This window comes from Drosophila virilis, chromosome 2, assembly GCF_030788295.1.
Source record: "Drosophila virilis strain 15010-1051.87 chromosome 2, Dvir_AGI_RSII-ME, whole genome shotgun sequence".
Classification (NCBI taxonomy): Eukaryota; Metazoa; Arthropoda; class Insecta; order Diptera; family Drosophilidae; genus Drosophila; species Drosophila virilis.
This window is the reverse complement of record NC_091544.1, coordinates 17,852,393-17,869,983: the sequence shown is the minus strand read 5'-3', so window position 1 is coordinate 17,869,983 and position 17,591 is coordinate 17,852,393. Positions and strand designations below refer to the sequence as shown.

The window sequence follows — 17,591 nt, the reverse complement described above, 5'->3', positions numbered from 1 at the left end:
AACTTCATTGCTCTTGTTGCTGTAATTGTTGCAGCTCTCTGACTATTGCCAACCGCACCGCAAATGCAATTTCCGTGCAAAATATTTGCACAAAGGCACAGAAACTTTATCCACATGCATAGCACTATTTCGAGTTCCTTTCCTCCCCTCTCTTTTGCTCTCTTTCTCTGTAGATTATGTGCAGCAAATAGAGAAATAAAAAGAAGGACTCGAAGACGAGGATAAAGTTTCCTCGTAGCATGAAAAGTATTGAGAAGACACCTCTCCCACTTCATTAAACTTTCCCTCTCCTCAAACTCCATAGAGCATTTAAAGTTCGGCGCAGGGCTTACAACTTTTAACAGTTGCTTCTCCAGTCGCTTCTCCCGCTGCATACTTTGCGGCGTTTTGCGCACTTTGTAAATAAGTTAAAAGAATTTGAAAAAATAAAATGAAAAAAAAATTGTTGGATGCCGCTTCGCTGGCTCAAATTAAAAGAAATATACGCTGGGAAAACGGGAAAAGCGCAGAATGACAAGAAAAAATGAACTGCTGCAGTTTGCTTTTCCATTTGTGTTGCAGTGGTTGTTGTTGTTGTTGTTTTTATTTGCTTGTCTCATGCATAACGACAAAATGCACTTTGTTTGATGAGCAACCACGGTAGACAACCCGACAGCCCCATGGCCAATATCAGCCAAGTCTAGCATATGCCAAAAAGGCGCGGGTAATATAAACCATGGCAAGCACAAACTAGTTCTAAAAGGGACACAGCCAAGGATAAAACAAACTGACAGCTTTCGTTGCTTCGGTTCTACCTTTTCGAATGCAGCTTCCTGAAAAAATAATGAGAAATTATTGTCGCATTGCGTGTCGAGACGAACGAGTGTCGCAGTCGCCGTAAGCCCGGGAGAAAGACCTTGTTTGCGGACAGCACATATTACGTATACGCAACGCATGCCTGATCATAATTATTGCGTGAGCATATAGATTATGTACATTAACTGCAATCCAATAAATATATTTGCATAGCTATGCATTTGAAATCTGACAGCTCTGTATAAGAGTCGGTTTAGATATTTTATCTTTATATACTGCCCAAAGGAACTAAAACTGTTGTTGCCTTGGCTACATAATCTAATTCTGAGCCACCTCTCCACTTCATCGACTCTGTGCAACGTTGTAGCTGCTGCATGTTATAAAATGCTGCTTAAACTTACAGCCACAGCATATATTGAAAATGTTTTCCCTTGCTATCCGGCTTACAGCGGGCTACATTCTGATACACTAAAATAGAGAAAGGCTTCCATTAAATTCGCTGCCAACACAATGCAAGGTTCTGTTCTCGTATTAAATTTCATGAAGTTGTTGTATTCTAGATATTCCTTGAGGGTACGATGGATGGGTGGCTATCACATGTTTTTGTATCTGCATTTCCGTCGTGATATTTATTATTGTATACTCTTAAAATTTACATGTATAATATTACCAACCAACTCCAACCAGCTCTCTCCACTTTGCTTTCTCGCCCCCTATATATCAAGTGTGTATTATCGCACTTCCACTTCAAATGCCTTGCCATAATTTTAAAGCTCAACATTTATGCTGAGAAACACACGTGAGGCGATTAACATAATTAGATGTGCAAATCAAACACTCGACACGCCAAAGACAAAGCCCCGTCACAGCTCAACATATACCCAGAGCGATGCGAAGGGAAAGGCTGTGGAAAAGATTTCCATAAAGTGTAAATATTTGCATGATGAAAGTGGAGACGAGGCTCAGCAGGTGGCATCAAGTGACAGGAGACACAAGGATAAACACAAACAAGGATACACACAAAGAAACAACCGCATCCGCATCCTCAATTCTCATCCAAAGCCACAGCCACAAATTGCGCCTCAGTTAGAGGACCTTTTCGTTGAGCCTTTGACACGCACTTAAGTGCTTCAACATAATTTCCTAAAGTTATGTGTGAAATTTTAATTTTCTTCCGCACACGCTAACACACACTCACATACATACACTTAAGAGCACTAATTAGCTTAAGTTTTCGTGCCGCCATTTTGTACCCCCAGTGAGTCCTCTTGTGGTCTCTGATGAGCTGACTACATCAAATTAATTGCCTTTTTGGACTACTTTCTGTATCTATGTGTGTCCTCTCTTGGTATTCACTTTATCTTATCTACTCTTAATAATTTTCATTTTAATTCTGCTTCCAACTTTTTGCATTATTGAGGAAATGTTAAGCAACAACTGCTCTGGGCAACTTGTCAGGTGAAAACCTTTGCGGACCACGTACGCACACCCGCACAACCATAAGCAGCCATCTGGGCTGAGCTCCTCAATCTGTCATTCGGTCATGTGGCCACAGCCTCAGAGGCTCAACTTTAAATTGAGTTTCTTTGGGGAACTTTTCACACAGAGAGAAAATACAGAAGAATTTAATAGACAAGTTTGCTTCTGGGGGTCGCTGAGGGCGTGGCACTTTGTATGTGTTGATTGCTGTTTTGTTATTCATGGAATTGTTTAAAAATTTAGATTGCTGCGAATCTTGCAATTGGTGTTTGAGCTGTTGTTGTTAGTGCAAGTCAAGCTGTACGCACTTTGTATGAAGACGAGATTTGGAAGCGAAAAATATTGATGGGTAAAAATACTTCATAGATCGCTCAAGTAAAATATTAAAATTAAATTCTCCTCCAATTCTAACATGTGTATCTTACCCCTTTCACCAACTATTTACCATTTAGTCACAAGTAATTTACCTTAGGCGATGCAAGTATTCTTGTTGTTTAAAATTTGATTTTTGGACTCTGCAGAATGTGCAAGGACATTTTCCCATTTTCCTGCATAAAAAACACACTTAAAGGTAATGAAAAACTCCCATGGAATACCCCGTTTAAAGAACTGTAAAAAATTTGCAAGCATAATTTAATTAATTAGAAGAAACCCCCAAGCTCAATCCTCTTTCATGCTCATTCCCATTTTAGTTCCCTTTCGCATTCATGCTTAGAGCTACCCCCTTTCGGGTATTTTGTCAATTAGCTGCAAACCGCAGCTAGGAGCACGTAAGCGAAACCTGGAGCCGGCCAATCCATTCCGAACATCTTAGCGTGCCGGGCACGACGCTTGAGTATACCCCTCCCTTCCATCAATTCTCCACCCATTTACGTTGTTAACAACACGATAAAACTGTAAAGTGAAGCCAATTCATTAATTTAGCTGAGCATCGGACTGGAGCAGCAGAAGGATACCCACACAATTAGATGAAATGTGAGCTGACCAGGAAGCAAGAGGATGGGAAGGAGGAGGCACCCAAACGTTGAGTTACCTTTGTTTTGCTGTTTGCCTGTCTCGACTGTCCTAGAATTGAAATTATGAGCCTGAAATTTCCTGGGAAACAGCTTTGTAGTTCACCCAACGAAAAGTGAGCAACCTCGTTGGCCATTGAACCGTGTGAGCATCAGAGCCTGAGGCAGAGAAGTGGACGAAGATTCACGGGGATTCAGGAATTGGCATTCACCGTGTCTCATTGAGTGGCAAACGCACTCATAGCTGAGAGGGGTGCCTTTTGTAGTTGCTGCTTTGTCAGTTGGCGTATTGCGGTCGAGTGTCATCGAACATAGAACAGCTGACAACCGACACACACACTCACATAGACACTGACAAGCACACACTCATAGCTGTTGGTGTCAATGGCAAAAGATTAGATGCCCCAACGTGCAGCCAGTTTGTCACATCATTAGGTCCTTAATTAGCTTAGCTAGCAGCTGCACTCTAATGGGGATGGAGGGTAGAGGAGAATATGTCTTGTCTGTTTTGCATATAGTTTAAGCAGCTGACAAATATCCTGAGCTACTTATACCATATCTTCCAACCTCCCCTGCCCCACACAAACTATTGAGTGCAGTCTTAGCCTTTCTTATCCTGCTGCCTTCCTTTTGAGTGGAACTGTACCAAGATGAGCGAAGGATTCTTAAGCGAGTCCTAAGTGCAACTGGGAACTGGCCAAGCTTCAATGCGTTTGTAATCCCCATCAAAGGAGAATAAAAAACAAAGTGTAGCAGTTTGCGTAAGGTGAAGTCGGAGAAAGATATTTACTTCAAATTGATGTTGAGTAAATGGATAGATGACCAACTAACACTGAGTTGTCTGCAAATTATTGTCAAACCGAATCCAATTTCCAATCATCTCCACATTCACTAACTATTAAATTACGCTACAATAATTTGTCTGACCATAGATAAGCCCCCATGGTTTCCTTGACAACATTTTGCATATCAAATAGTGCAGCAAGCAGCAAAATTGGACTATGGCAGTGGCTACGGGTGAACGTGGCCAGGCCATAATTGGAATGTTTTGAGGCCGCAAACGCGGATTCAACAACCAACTTCCCACATGTCGCATTGTTGATTTACGGCCACAGCCGAAGAGCAGACAGCAGAGAGAATGGAGTGCGAGCCTCGAGGGATCCACAAATGCCGCCTATCTGTGCTGCAGTTGCATTGCTGGTGGCTTGGCGGTTGCCTGCAGCGGTTACCTGCTGGCTGCATTCCTGTTGACACCCACACAAATAGTTCACGCTCGGCAGGAAAGTGTTCAATTGGGGATTATGCTGATTTAATGGCCACGAACCGCATATGAAGCGTATTCAAATTGGCATCTGGCATTTGGAGACCCAATTCAGAGCCACAATGATTGAAAAAATTGGCTTAAGTGCTTAACTAATGGTAAGCATGGCAATAAGCCGGTTCACAAAAAGGTCCCGCATGTACATTCACACACAGGCGAAAACTAAGTTAGGTCTACGTGACGACCCTGACATAAATCTCCTGCCATTTGGGCAGAAAGGAGTTACTTGCGTGAGCCTCCTACATTTTTAGAGTGTGCGACCATTAAACGTTTTCCGTTAAAGGCCCACAGAGCACGGCTCATAAATAATGATAGAAACAGTCAGAAGTAAGCAGGCGACAGTTAATTGGCTTTCAAGGGGAAACAACAAGAGGTTAACTATGAGAGAGAGGCATTATATTAAGTTATATATAATATTTGTAGCTTGTATGTTTCCGTTTCCATAACAACCTTAAAAAAATCATTCTCTTGGAAATAATTCCATTGGAAAGCTTTAATTGAATTACATAAATGTTTTTTTTTTGTTTCACAATTCACAATGTTCAGATAAACATAAAATGTCGACTCTGAAAATTATTTTAATTTGCATTGCAGCTTTTTGCTTACTTTGTCATAATTCAAACAAATTACAAGTAATTGAGCAAACATTTGATGCATTTTAATTAAACAATGGAATTGCGAAACTGAATAACACACTGAATAACTCTGAACTAGTGTCACATTTTCTACTGTTGCCTCGTTATTTGAACACTCTTCTCTACGTGAGGGTATCAGAACAATTACACACACATGCCCACGTACGGTGCCAACTAACTGCAAATCGCAGCTGTAAATTGCAAATGCAATTCACGGTTTACCCATTTTTTATTTATTTATTTATTTATTAATGGTCGACAAAACGAGTGTCTTCCTCATTATTCAAAAGGTTGTACAATATAAGTATATTCTAAAAGCCTAGTTAAAGGATACAATTTTCTAAATAGCATCACCGACCGATGGAGGTGTTTTATTTGCCAGTCCGGCCAGCTGTGCCCCTTTTCACAGCTAATTTTGTCAGTGACGCTATTAGAGCCTACATCTAAGCAGAAGGTTGTAAGTAGGAAAAAAGTGATCTCAAGTGAAATTAAAAATAATCTTAATTTGCTAAATTAATAAAGAAAATACAATAAATAGGAAAAAAGAAAGTAAGAAAATTGTTAATAAAGTAAAGCAATGTAAGTTAGATAAAGAGTGTTAAGTGGATAGGACAAAGAGAAAAGTATTGGGAAATCACCGACACGGTGGGGGAAAATTTTTCAGCCTGTCCGGCTAGCTATGCCCCTGCTCATAGCTGGGAATGGTCAGCGACTTCCCGAAGGTATCCTGAAAGCAACGATTTTATTAGGGGTAGAGACAGTTCGGTAGAGAAAACGTGATGCAAACTATTATAATTTTTACATAGCACGCGAAAAGAATTGTGCATAGCGTAATCTGTTGTGCACGTAGATAGTAATAAGGGGCGATAATTTCTGGTTGGTCTAGCCGGAACAGAGAATTGAAGACGCCCTAGCAGAAAAGGAGAATCAATGTCGCCAATAATCAACTTATGTAGAAGGACAACACCGAGAATTGTCCTACGGTTGATTAACGACGGAAGGTTGAGAAGAAGCAGTCTGCTGGAGTAGGACGGCAACCGAAGATTAGGGTCCCAATTTAAACCTCGTAAGGCAAAAAGCAGAAATTGCTTCTGAACAGATTCAATACGATCCTGGCTGTTGATATACTGTGGAGACCAGATGCAAGAGCAGTATTCAAGGATAGGGCGAACAAGAGAGATGTACAGAAGTTTTGTTATAAAAGGATCGTTAAACTCTTTAGACCATCGTTTAATGAATCCAAGTACACCTTTTGCCTCATTAACAATGGTATCTATATGAAGATTGAAACAGAGTTTAGAATCAAAAATAACGCCAAGATCCTTAACTGTTAGTATACGTTGCAAAGGGATATTGTCGATTGTATAACTAACAAGATAAGGTGTAGTACGATTAAAAGTCATAAACATACACTTTGAACAATTTAGATGCAATTGATTGGCCGAACACCAAAGTTGCATAGCGTTCAAATCGTCTTGTAGACGAGAATGATGTAGGGGGTTAGTGTATGATAGAAAAAGTTTGACATCGTCCGCATACATGAGTACACGGGCATGTGATATAACAGAAGGAAGATCATTTATAAAAAGTGTAAAGAGTAAAGGTCCAGAGACAACAAAATTTCCACTTAAAGTTGCAGTTATGCAAATGCATTTGGCCCTTTTATGTGTGCGTCCACGTGTAATTGTGTGCGAGAGTGTGCCCGTGTGTGAGTGTGTGCTATGCATGAAATTTATTTTTCTCTCAATGACAACGCGTGACCAGCAGAGCAAATTAAAGGTGTCGGGCTGGACTAGGAAAATATTTGAAAATTTTAAGCTAACTCAAAAAAAAAAAGTATGTAACAAAGTCGGTTTCTAAATTGGTAAATGTAAAAGTTTCTTCTGGCTAAAAGTTTTTGAGACAATATAAATTTAATAATTGGCCATTTCCACAATAAGTTTGGCATCTAGCATTTGAGCTGCTCTTTTTGCTTGTTTATGTTAAATTTATTTAAAGTTAATTTGACAGAAATTGAAATTCTGGCAGGGCAAGCATGGGGACTATTAAAAAAGAGCAAGAAAAACTTTGCAAGTTTGATTGAAATTTGAAACTGAACAGCAAAATGGACGCTATGTGGCATTTACTTCCAGGCCATTAAGGCGCAGTGACACACGCGGCTGTTGAAAAGGCCACATGGGTCGTTGGGCAGGGAGACCTTTGTCTAAACTTTCGGCCTGAATTTGCTTGTTGCCATTGTATTGACTTTTTGTCGCCTCTGCCACTGTGACCCTTGTCAGCTGTTCTCTGAGGGACTGGGAGGGAGAGGGAGTGATGATTGTGCCGATAATATCGGGTTTGCGATGTGCTTAATCACGGGACTTCGACTACAGGCGAGCAGATCGAATTCAAGCAAAAGCCTCCTTATGCGCGATTATCATTGTCAAAGCCAAAATCATAATAAATCATTCAGTTTCAGCAGTGGCGGCAAACAAAGCAAGTTCCTTGTCTTTTGAAAGTTTGCTAGCATGACGTTCTTAATGATTATAATCCCTCTTGTTCTAACTCTACATATTGCACTAATAAACCAAGATTTTATAGGCCGCATTTTTCCTGCAGGTGCTTTTTAAACGTCAACCTACAGCTAATGAGAAACCTCAATTAGGAACCTCAGGCTATAAATAGGCTCGCACTTGGCATAGCCCTGAATCGCCAACAAGCGCCATTGCAAGAAGATCAAGAAATTAATGAGATGATTGCTTGGGGTTAGCTGGTCCGAGGTTTTATTAATCTGACTTATGCTTTTTAGGTAGCTTTGTCATTTTTCATTTTTAATGTGCGCCACGGGACAGGCCAAGTTGGCTCCTACATCAACCGGATAGGCACTTCCAAAGAAAAAAGACCTAAATTTACCATTACTGAATAGACTCTGTGAATAATGCATCTAATTGAGTTGCCATTGAGAAATTAGGGGAAACGAAGCAAACACTTTTCCACTCTTACACGCTGGCCAACTTTCTACTTTTTCATAAACATTTACACGGCAGCTCGTCCGTAGCCTGACCATAAAGGTAGCCACAAAATTAAATAAGTCCAGGCACAAAAACACACATACAAGGGGGACTATTTCGACTACTTAGGCAACAACTAACAAGCACATTGACAGTCGTTAAAAGAGGACAATGACAACGAGGACAACCACCGAGCTGACAGTCACCACGATGCGAGAGACACTGACAACATTTTATATATTTATGAGCTTCAGAGAGAACTACAACAATAAGTCGACCAATAGCAACAACACACTGCACAAAGAACAAAAGACAATCAAAAGGCAGAGGCGAGAACCGTTATGTGGGTGTGGGTGTGGAGGGGCGCTTGTCAGTCAGCCAAGACGAGTCAGGCAGTCTGTTCGGCAGTTTGTCTGGTTAGTGGCTAATTTGCAAATAGAATTGAGACATTTAAGAGGAAGAAGTTCTGAGGCGAGCACCTTTTTCAATTTAATTAAATCTTGCTTCCTTGCCTGCTGGCGCAGGTGAATGCATTATCAGAACACTTTAACCCGGGAAAAGGAATTGTTAACCTAACAGCATTCGTTTACCATTTGCTTCGAAAGCCCACCTGTATCGAGTATAAAGTCTTAAGGCAGATTAGACATATTGTAACTATCTGCCGTGTTAATTATGTTACGTACCCTTACTTTGGATCCATTTACCTGTTTACAATATCAAAATAGTAAACAACAAAGATATATGCACACAATTTGCTTAGAATAACGAGGCGTATGATTTATGCACGTAATTGCGGTGAAAACATCAAACAAACGACCGGTTAACCAAACAGATTTTCATGTTTTCATTCACTCAACCTGTCAGATCTGTAACTTGCAATAAGGAATTAAAATGAACATGAGTAGCTATGATTGTAGATGAGCTTGCGTATGCATAGAGCCATATTAAAGCTATCAGATTAATGTTTTTATTGGCTGCAAAATTGAATTCTGCTTTAGTATAAAATGCATGGCAACCGCTGCCTTTCAGTGGTATTCATGGCCACATCCGAAGTGTTTGAGCTATGGCCATCGATGGGCCGGCAGCGTGTTTACTCTATAAATATTTGATTTAGTTGCTGCTGTGTCGTTTGTTTTCATGGGCCAAAGCCATATTCCTCAACTGATTTCACGCGTACATAAATCGCATTTGCCTGTGATATATCAAGGCAGGCAATTCAATTTTATTGACTGGCAAAGGACGATGCATGCGTTGAATTTCTTCATTGAGAACAATGCAATGAAAATTAATTAATATGTTTGCTGAATATATTAGTATAGAGCTTGATTGTCGAGATGTTCGATCGTTTGTGATGCCCACTTACAGGTCACATAAATTATGAGCTCATGGCTTAACTACAGTTCTTGGCAGGATGCTGCTCGTAAGTCGAACTCATTTGTCATTTGTCATAATTTGCGACTTCGTAGCAAGAGAAAATTTGCCAAGCCAGCTGCCTGCGGCCGTTAAACTGCCAGAAATAACAACTGCCAACAACAACAACATCCATTAACATCAGCTATAAAAAAAAATAAAAGATGGCGCACATTCGACATGAAAATCGACTGGAAAGCAATTATTTACACTCCGGCAATAAAAAATATGCCACACGCCCATAACGCCGCCTCTTATCCCGCCAAAGTTAAGACCACGCAAAAAAAAGCTGAACAAAAAATGTGTCAAAAATTGGTGTGGTAAAATTTATTACCTTCCCTTTTGGCTGCGCCTCATCTTCTGTGGAATTGCATTTCGCATGTCCCGACGAGAGTTTTATGGCCCCCGCATGAAATTAAAACAGGAGAACTTTTGATTTTTACGACCTTGACGCTTTTAAGCATTGGGTTTTCAAAACCATATCTGAAGTCTTAACTCATGAATAGGCCAGAGATGTGCACAAAATCTAATTATGAAAATGGCAAAAACTCAAAGCCCGCATACGCCAAGGTCTTCATTTTGACATTTTCAATTTGTTGGCCATCAACAGAAGACGCATAACCAATCAGTCATAAAAGATTTTTTCTTTGCTTTCAGGCTGAAAATGTTGCAACGCCCGCATTGGCATTGGACCACATAACGCTACCCCCATTCAGCATTCTGTGAGTCCGAGAGTTGAGTGTTTAAAGCATGGCGACGGCCACATCAATGGAACTCATCAGCTGCCTGGTGCTGCTGCTCGGCCTGCTTATCCGCAGCGGTAAGCAAGTCGACTTTGCAGAAGTCCTTCTGAAATCCAGCCCCAACGAATTCCATTTTATTCTCTCTGACAGGCTACTGCATAGACTGCTTCAAGTGCGTTTCGTATAACGGCGCCAATAAAGCGTGCGATGATCCGTTTCATAATAATTATTCCACCGCCATACTCGAGTCGCCCTGTATGGGCGGTCGCAAGGGTCGCGATGGCCTCTTCCCCGCAACGGCCTGCATAAAAATCGCCGGCTATTATGGTGAGTGATGGGGCAGAGAATGGATGGATAATATGATTGAATTGCAATTGCAATTGCAGATGACACCGGCGAGACGATAACAGTGCGAGGCTGCGCTCTGGACAGTGGCACACTCACAACAGACACGGAGCTCATAAGAATGTCGCATTGTGGTAAATTCTACTATGACAACAGGTGCGTGACCCCACCAAGCATATCTTTTATTTTATGACGCGCATGAACTTTATTACCTGATTTACACAGCTCCCTTATTAGGGCAATAAACTGCGTACTTTGAATTTGTAATAATATTTTATGAACTGATAGAATAATCTGATGCGTATTAAGGCAATATTTTCTTCGATTTCCATCAACCGATATAAAACATGCACTGGTTTAAATTACATTTTGATTATGTGAAGCTATCGTTTTTACTGACAGATGGTTTACATACTGACAGATAGTTAACATTAACATAAGAATATTATGTTAGCTATTTAAGATTCGCTGCAAATGCCATTTTGTATAGTTATTCAACAGAACGCACAATGCTAAATGATGATAATTTGTATAATGTTTTGTCCTCCTTATATGCACAAGTATGATAAACCTCATGATTAAGCCCGCTCACAGTGCCGCTTAGAAATATTTCGTATTCCCTGACGTATATTAAGTAGTCTGCAACAAAATTCATATGTTACCTTTGTGTTGAACATTCTGACACTAATATATTCCCATTGTCGGAGCCATAACTTAACATTATCTGCGCCACCCATCTTATGTTTCTTTTAGATACGTACACGGCTGCCTTCAGAGCTGCAGCGATGCGGATGCCTGCAATGGCAGCCACCCAAAGGACATCGAATCCGTGCTACTTAGCATCGCCCTGCTGCTCTTGGGGGCTGCAAGGTAGCAGTAAGAGCAGCAACTGGAGGAACAACAAAAACAAATGTTGCTTGCATCCCATGAATAATGAGGGAATTTAGCTAAACTGGATGTGAAAAAGCATTTAAGATAATCCAGCTGCGCGATATATTTGTACACAATTCATTCGATGTTCTATCTCTATCTCTTTCACCAGCTATTGTGTGTCCCGACCTCGCTCTCTCACTCTGTCAGTGTCTACAATTGCACATAATAGTAATTGCACACAAGGATAAAACAGGATAACACGGCAAAAAAACCAAAAAAAAAAAAAAAAAACTAAAAACAAAACAAAGCGAACGTATTTATATGGAATTCATCAAGCAATTATGTGATTTATAAATGAATATTTAACAATAATTGATGAAAAATGAACAAAATTTAAACAACTAAATTTAAAACTATTTACTATTTTTAAAAAACGCAAAGCGCTGCTAGGCAATTATCGAGTCAAAATCAAAGCTAGACAAAACGAGAATTCAAATTCAATTGCAATTATTTTTAGCGATTAGGTACATAGATATTTACATTTTTACTTACAAACTCACCTGTGTATTGATCGACTATTGTAAATAGATTTATTAATTTGTTAGAAACTGCTGAATTTTAGGCGACAATTATTTAAAAGCTACTTATAAATTAGCGGCCACATAGATAGAGTTGACGAATGTAGAAAACTGCGAAAACAAACTGTAAACGAATATGAACAACTGTATTTTATTTCAATTATTTAAACGGAGCTAATTTTTATAACTAATTTAAGTATGATTAATATTAATTTCCTTACTGTAGCCAAGCGTAGCATAAATCGTATTGCACAGGTAAACCAACCACATCTGCGACTGTGATAAAGAGCTTGATTCATCAGCTGATTACCGACTGGGCTATCGCACCAGCGTCTACAACAACTAGAAAGATAAGCTTTTATCAATGGTATTACCAATTCTAGAAAAAGTTCCATAAGCAATATTGACTGCCAGACAAGCGCATAGTTCCCATTTGATAGTCGAACAGAATGTCTGGTAAGCAGCGGGGCACAAATTGATAGTCGCTCACGAACTAACGCTTTCATTAATCCTTTGCAGTCCATAGTTGGTTACACTATAGTCACGGCTCTTTGCCGCAAGACGCCGTCGCTGCTGGTCATGACTCCGATGGCGATACCATATTTATCGGGCGTGCCTTCTACAACAACGACATGCTGCCAGCAAAGATCATACCAAACAAGGGCAAGGCCTACGTGGCCTATGCCGGCCAGGAGGTAGAGCTGGAGAACTATGAAGTGCTAAGTGGTCACAACTACGTGTGGTTGCCCGGTGCAAATGGCGAAGTGCCCATCGGTGCCGTTCCAGTGGGTCGCAATGTGGATGGCGAGGAATTGTATGCCGGTCGCGGCTACCACGCCGGCAGCCTAACAGTGGGCAAGGTACATCCCTCACATGGCTGCCTGTACATACCCTACGACTCGGAGGAGGTCAAGATCTTTGAGTACGAGGTTCTGTCGCGCCTCATGCGATAAGCGTTTGTTAACAAATGTTTTTACATAGGTAGATTTTGTACAATAAACTGAAACTTTTATAGAATCTTTACTACCGCCTTATCTCTAACTCAATTAAACTGGCTAAGTTACCTACGATTCAATCTATTTATAGTTAGTGCAATATGCCGTCATTTGTCGCATTGTATGATCTTTATGATCAACCTCCACTGTTCGCAGCTCTATTTAAAATTAGTTAACTCAAACAGTGGCCCCTAATAAAGAAATTTAGTACGATATCAGTTCTTAGTTAACAAATAAAACGAATTATATAAGAATTAAGTTTACAACTTGCTAAATTACATTAAGCCTAAACTTTTAATTATAAAGTTCAACTAAATTTTACGAACTCAAATGAAAAACCAATAGGACCAAGCTAAATCTATGTGCAAAGCTTAAGAGAAAATCAATAGCATTTTATAAATGAGAATTGTTAATAATAATAATCAAACGAATACGATTTACGATTTATAGCTAATTTATGTTTACAATTACACTATTCATTTTTACACAAAGCGAGCTTGTAATGGTTTCCGCATTCAAAAGAATAAAATCTAATGTAAAAAATTAAAAGTAAAAAAGATTGCACACCCTTTTTGATAAGATAACAAAATTTTGCTGAATTCGCTTGCTTGCAATGCAACAAAAGTATTTAATCAAAAGCAAAAGTTTAAATAAACCAAGCACCTGATTGGCTAGCAATGAAAATAATAAAATTCTTCAACACAGTTCACATATACAATTAAAAAAAAAAAATAATATAACTAAAAGTAATGAACGACCAAACAAAGTGTATAAAATATAACCTTGAAAGTTTCATGGCAAAATATTGCTAAACATTTTTGAATGCAAATGTATTTAGCACCTAAGAAGTTTATATTTATATTTAAGCGCAAGCGGAACACTAAATAACGCAGCTACTAAAACTAATCAAATTGAAATAAAATTGTTTCTTTTGCATTTAAATGCAGGCGTACAACTTTTTCTAGCGCTAATTAAGATAGAAAATACAAATACATGTGAACTACAAAGATTTCCAAATAAATCCGCATATATATATATATATATATATATATATATATATTGAAATTTCAATATTTTATACGTGCTTAACTAAGTCTATTCATATTTGCATTAATCTAAAAGACTCTTGACATACGCGGCATCCTCCTGAATAAACTTATCGGCCTGCTCTGCAGGCACTTCCACACTTTTATAATTGTCTAAGCCAATTTCATCCTCTTTTCTGTGAACGAACAGCAATGTTTATATGAAAAATGTAATCTACCCGAAATCGAACTTACTTGATCAGAATATCTACCACGTTCTCACAGGCCAGCAGACATTCGCTGTCTCGTCCCACTTTCGCCTCCCATTTGTGGTACTCTCGCAGTATTTCATAGACGCCTTTGGCGCGCAGCACCTCGCGACATCGTCGCGTGGCGCACAGCTGCAGCAGGCACTCCAACAACATTTTGCGCAGGTCCGGATCTGTTTCACGAGTCTTGCTCTCGGGCAGATACTGAGAAAATGTTGCGTACTACACATAAAATCCGGCATTTGATGAGCTACTCACCTGCAGCTCAATGGGCAGCTTTTCATTGTCTTCGTCGCTGAACTCTTCGGGTCCGCACAGTGGCTGCAGTATGGCAACCAATATGTCATCCTGCTCATTCAATATGACATCATGATACACGGCATCAAAGCATATGTTTTTGATGATGCCAATGGTGCCACCACGGCGTACTACGCTCTCCTCAAATGAGGCAAAGGGCAGCAGCTTCTCCAGCAGCTGGTACTTTGGCTGGCAGCACAGCTCCCGCCCGCGAGGCACTTGAGTAAGATTACAAAATATGGGCGCCAAATAGTGGAGTTTGGATTTTTTCTTATTATAATCCAGCTTGGCAAAGGCTTTCGCCAGTTTGGGCAACGTCGGCTCCAATGTGTCCAGTATGGCATGCACCAACGACTCGACGCGCGTTAAGTTGCTGAGAACCATGCTCCATGCATCGGCAAGCTCCGCCTGCTCGTCGCATATCTGCTTGGCGGCCACGCCCACAATGTCAAAGCTCTGACAATTAAAATGATTAGTGCGTGGTTTGCTTATCAGCGTACCTCAACTTACGGGCTGTACTTGTTTCGCCAACTCGAAGACTCTGATTGCGCCGGCTTCTTCCGCCGTTAGATTTATCAGACTGAGGACTGCATCCTTCGCAACTGTCGAATTGGCATCAAGCGTTAGTCCGAAAATGGCTATCAACATATCTTCTAGCGAGAGTATTGCATCTTTACCCTCTGTGCTGCCAGTCAGACCTATTAAAATGTTAAATATTCATTTCATATAAACATTCACACGAATCTTTTGGGGAGCGGAGCACGTGTTGCGTTGGCTGCCACATTCACCTACTTAGGACATGTGTTAAAGCAACTGCTTTCAGATCCAGGCGCTGATTGGGCTGCATGAATTGTATTAGTTCTCTTACATTATCCATTTCTTGTATTTATTGCCAATTGTTTTATTTAATAATTTGTATACTTTAAATGCGTGCTCAGTGTGACCGTTAGCGGCAAACCATAAAAATGCCGCAGCGTGTTCTTATTCTGTTAAGTGGTGGAGCTGTCTGTTATCGTTTATTATTATGTTACGTGGTGGAGTTTTCATAAACTACAGAAATTTTCTGTTAAACGGTGGAGTCACTGGTAAATGAAGAAGTTATATTGCGTTTCTGTTAAACGGTGGAGTTTCTGATAAATTTAAGTTGGACTTAATGCTAAATATAAATATATCGCAGAACAGCGTAAAAAATTGTATGTTTTATAAAAGCATAAAATACTTAAACTTAAATTCATATAAAACACATCTAAAGTATTAAAAAAAATTGTTTAACTTGCATCATGTTATTTTCAATCACAATGGATAAGTATGTTAACTGGTGGAATGCTCTGTTAATTGTATGTAACGTTCACGACTGAACGACGTAAAGCTCATTGCTATGATAAAATCATACCTGCAAGCCTCTTACGTTTAACGAAAATGTTGCGCATAATTTAAATTGGTGAATCATATCTAAAAATCGAAGGGTTTTATTCAAATATTTTTATATTATATTGAAGATTTATAACAAGCATTAAATAAGTGTTTGTTATAACTGGAAAGGTCCTGAACAAACGTCTTATGTAAAAAACTTCAATCAGTTAATTTATAGGCTTTCGATTATTTATTTGCGCTTGAAGGAAAAGTTTCTTTTGCAAATTCCTCGGATTGCTTTATTAAGTGGTTCCTTGAAAAGTAAGAATTTTTTAGATAGAAAATTACATGGCTCAGAAAGTCTAACAAAATACTTTAACTTATGTAAAGATAAAAACAATTTTGGTAATGCAAATCGAAGATATGCTCACTTGGTTTGAATTGAATTTAAACTTTTGCGATTTCATTGCGAAGAGCTGCGACAACGACAACGAGCCGAAGTCCTCCTTTCGCAGCTGAAAGGATCAACAATTGCAATTGAGAAAGGATTCGGCAAAAGAGTTTTGTTCGCCTTTGGATTCGCTGAATGAATCCCCGAAGCGGCTTTATGCGCAAAACTTTTGCTTGTTATTTTTAATGGCCGGCAATAATCGTTAAATGTGTCGACTCTGTCCTCGGTGTTGCTGCTGCCACCAATGCCAACGTCCCAATTTCTCTTTGGATGCCAGCTCCGCTGCAGTGGCAACGGCAACTCAGCAGAATACCCTATCCATAAGCTCAGCCCAGTCAGCGTCGAGGGGGCGTGTGATGCTGGCAACTCAACTGAAAATTTCATTTCGTTTCGCAAGAACTCCGCACCGCAGCCCGGAATGGGTGGACCGAAAACTTTTTAGACTTTTTGTCGACTTTTCGCATTTTTAGTTGCGGCCAAAAGGCAAATGCTGGATCAGCAGGCGCAAAGCGTTGGGGCAGCATTTGCCACTTGGCCGTTGCCTCAGCTCAAAATGAACGCTGCTCGGGCGCACGGCAAAGCTCCAAATGTTAATTTCATAACCCGATTCGTGCACGGCTAACTGTTGTTTTCATTTATTTCCGTTCTATGTAAATTTCATGCGCCCACAGGCGCGCCTCTTTTGGGCGTGCCACCAGTCAAGCTAAGCGCCAGCCAGGTTGGAGGACGAATTCCGGATGCTAGGAGCATGCGAACCTACCTGTTTGCTTTTGGTGTGCCCAATGGGCCCAGTCGTTGTTATTGTTTTTATAAATATTTAAGAATTCTAATCAAGATCCAGTTCGTTGGACACTCGAGGACACTCGCTAACGCCAAACTACCCATCCAACCCAGCGACCCCTTTCCAAATGGCACAGAATGTCGTGTTGATTCTTTTTTGGTGGCGTTTTAATGTCCTGCCAAATGTGCAATTCAAAATACGAATTAAAGTTATGTCAAATTCTCTATTTTGGGAAGCT

At 40.0% G+C, this 17,591-nt stretch overlaps 3 protein-coding genes across 14 annotated transcripts in view; 2 read left to right on the top strand and 1 right to left on the bottom strand.

Moving 5' to 3' along the window:
* The window catches only part of LOC6630996 (uncharacterized), a 63,156-nt gene extending 50,817 nt beyond the window's left edge, over positions 1 to 12,339 (top strand). For all 12 annotated transcript variants that reach the window (XM_032434645.2, XM_070206893.1, XM_015171976.3 and 9 more), the window contains 4 exons: positions 10,301 to 10,463; positions 10,537 to 10,713; positions 10,773 to 10,887; positions 11,485 to 12,339. In XM_032434645.2, the coding sequence (XP_032290536.1) occupies positions 10,394 to 10,463; positions 10,537 to 10,713; positions 10,773 to 10,887; positions 11,485 to 11,605 (483 nt within the window). In that variant the 5' untranslated portion in view covers positions 10,301 to 10,393 and the 3' untranslated portion in view covers positions 11,606 to 12,339. The remainder of the gene's footprint in view (positions 1 to 10,300; positions 10,464 to 10,536; positions 10,714 to 10,772; positions 10,888 to 11,484) is intronic.
* A 151-nt stretch (positions 12,340 to 12,490) lies between these two features.
* LOC6630997 (natterin-3) lies at positions 12,491 to 13,199 on the top strand. The gene is made up of 2 exons (XM_002053463.4): positions 12,491 to 12,638; positions 12,702 to 13,199. Exons 1-2 carry the CDS (start codon positions 12,632 to 12,634, stop codon positions 13,133 to 13,135), a joined length of 441 nt encoding a protein of 146 aa, XP_002053499.1. The 5' UTR covers positions 12,491 to 12,631; the 3' UTR covers positions 13,136 to 13,199.
* Positions 13,200 to 13,754: 555 nt separating this feature from the next.
* Positions 13,755 to 15,732, bottom strand: LOC6630998 (protein HGH1 homolog). Its single transcript, XM_002053464.4, has 5 exons — positions 15,561 to 15,732; positions 15,279 to 15,466; positions 14,730 to 15,224; positions 14,458 to 14,675; positions 13,755 to 14,399 (listed from the first exon to the last, which is right to left on the bottom strand). The coding sequence occupies exons 1-5, from the start codon at positions 15,643 to 15,645 to the stop codon at positions 14,288 to 14,290; spliced, it is 1,098 nt and encodes a 365-aa protein (XP_002053500.1). The 5' UTR covers positions 15,646 to 15,732; the 3' UTR covers positions 13,755 to 14,287.
* Between the last annotated feature and the right edge of the window lie 1,859 nt (positions 15,733 to 17,591).

Bases quoted from the DNA above. Each gene is read 5' to 3' on its own strand.
- LOC6630998 (XM_002053464.4), bottom strand. From the start codon at position 15,645: ATGGATAATGTAAGAGAACTAATACAATTCATGCAGCCCAATCAGCGC. The intron at 15,225-15,278 runs GTAAGTTGAGGT...TTTAATTGTCAG, and splicing joins TGGCGAAACAAGTACAGCCC to AGCTTTGACATTGTGGGCGT. The intron at 14,676-14,729 runs GTGAGTAGCTCA...ACATTTTCTCAG, and splicing joins AGCTGCCCATTGAGCTGCAG to TATCTGCCCGAGAGCAAGAC.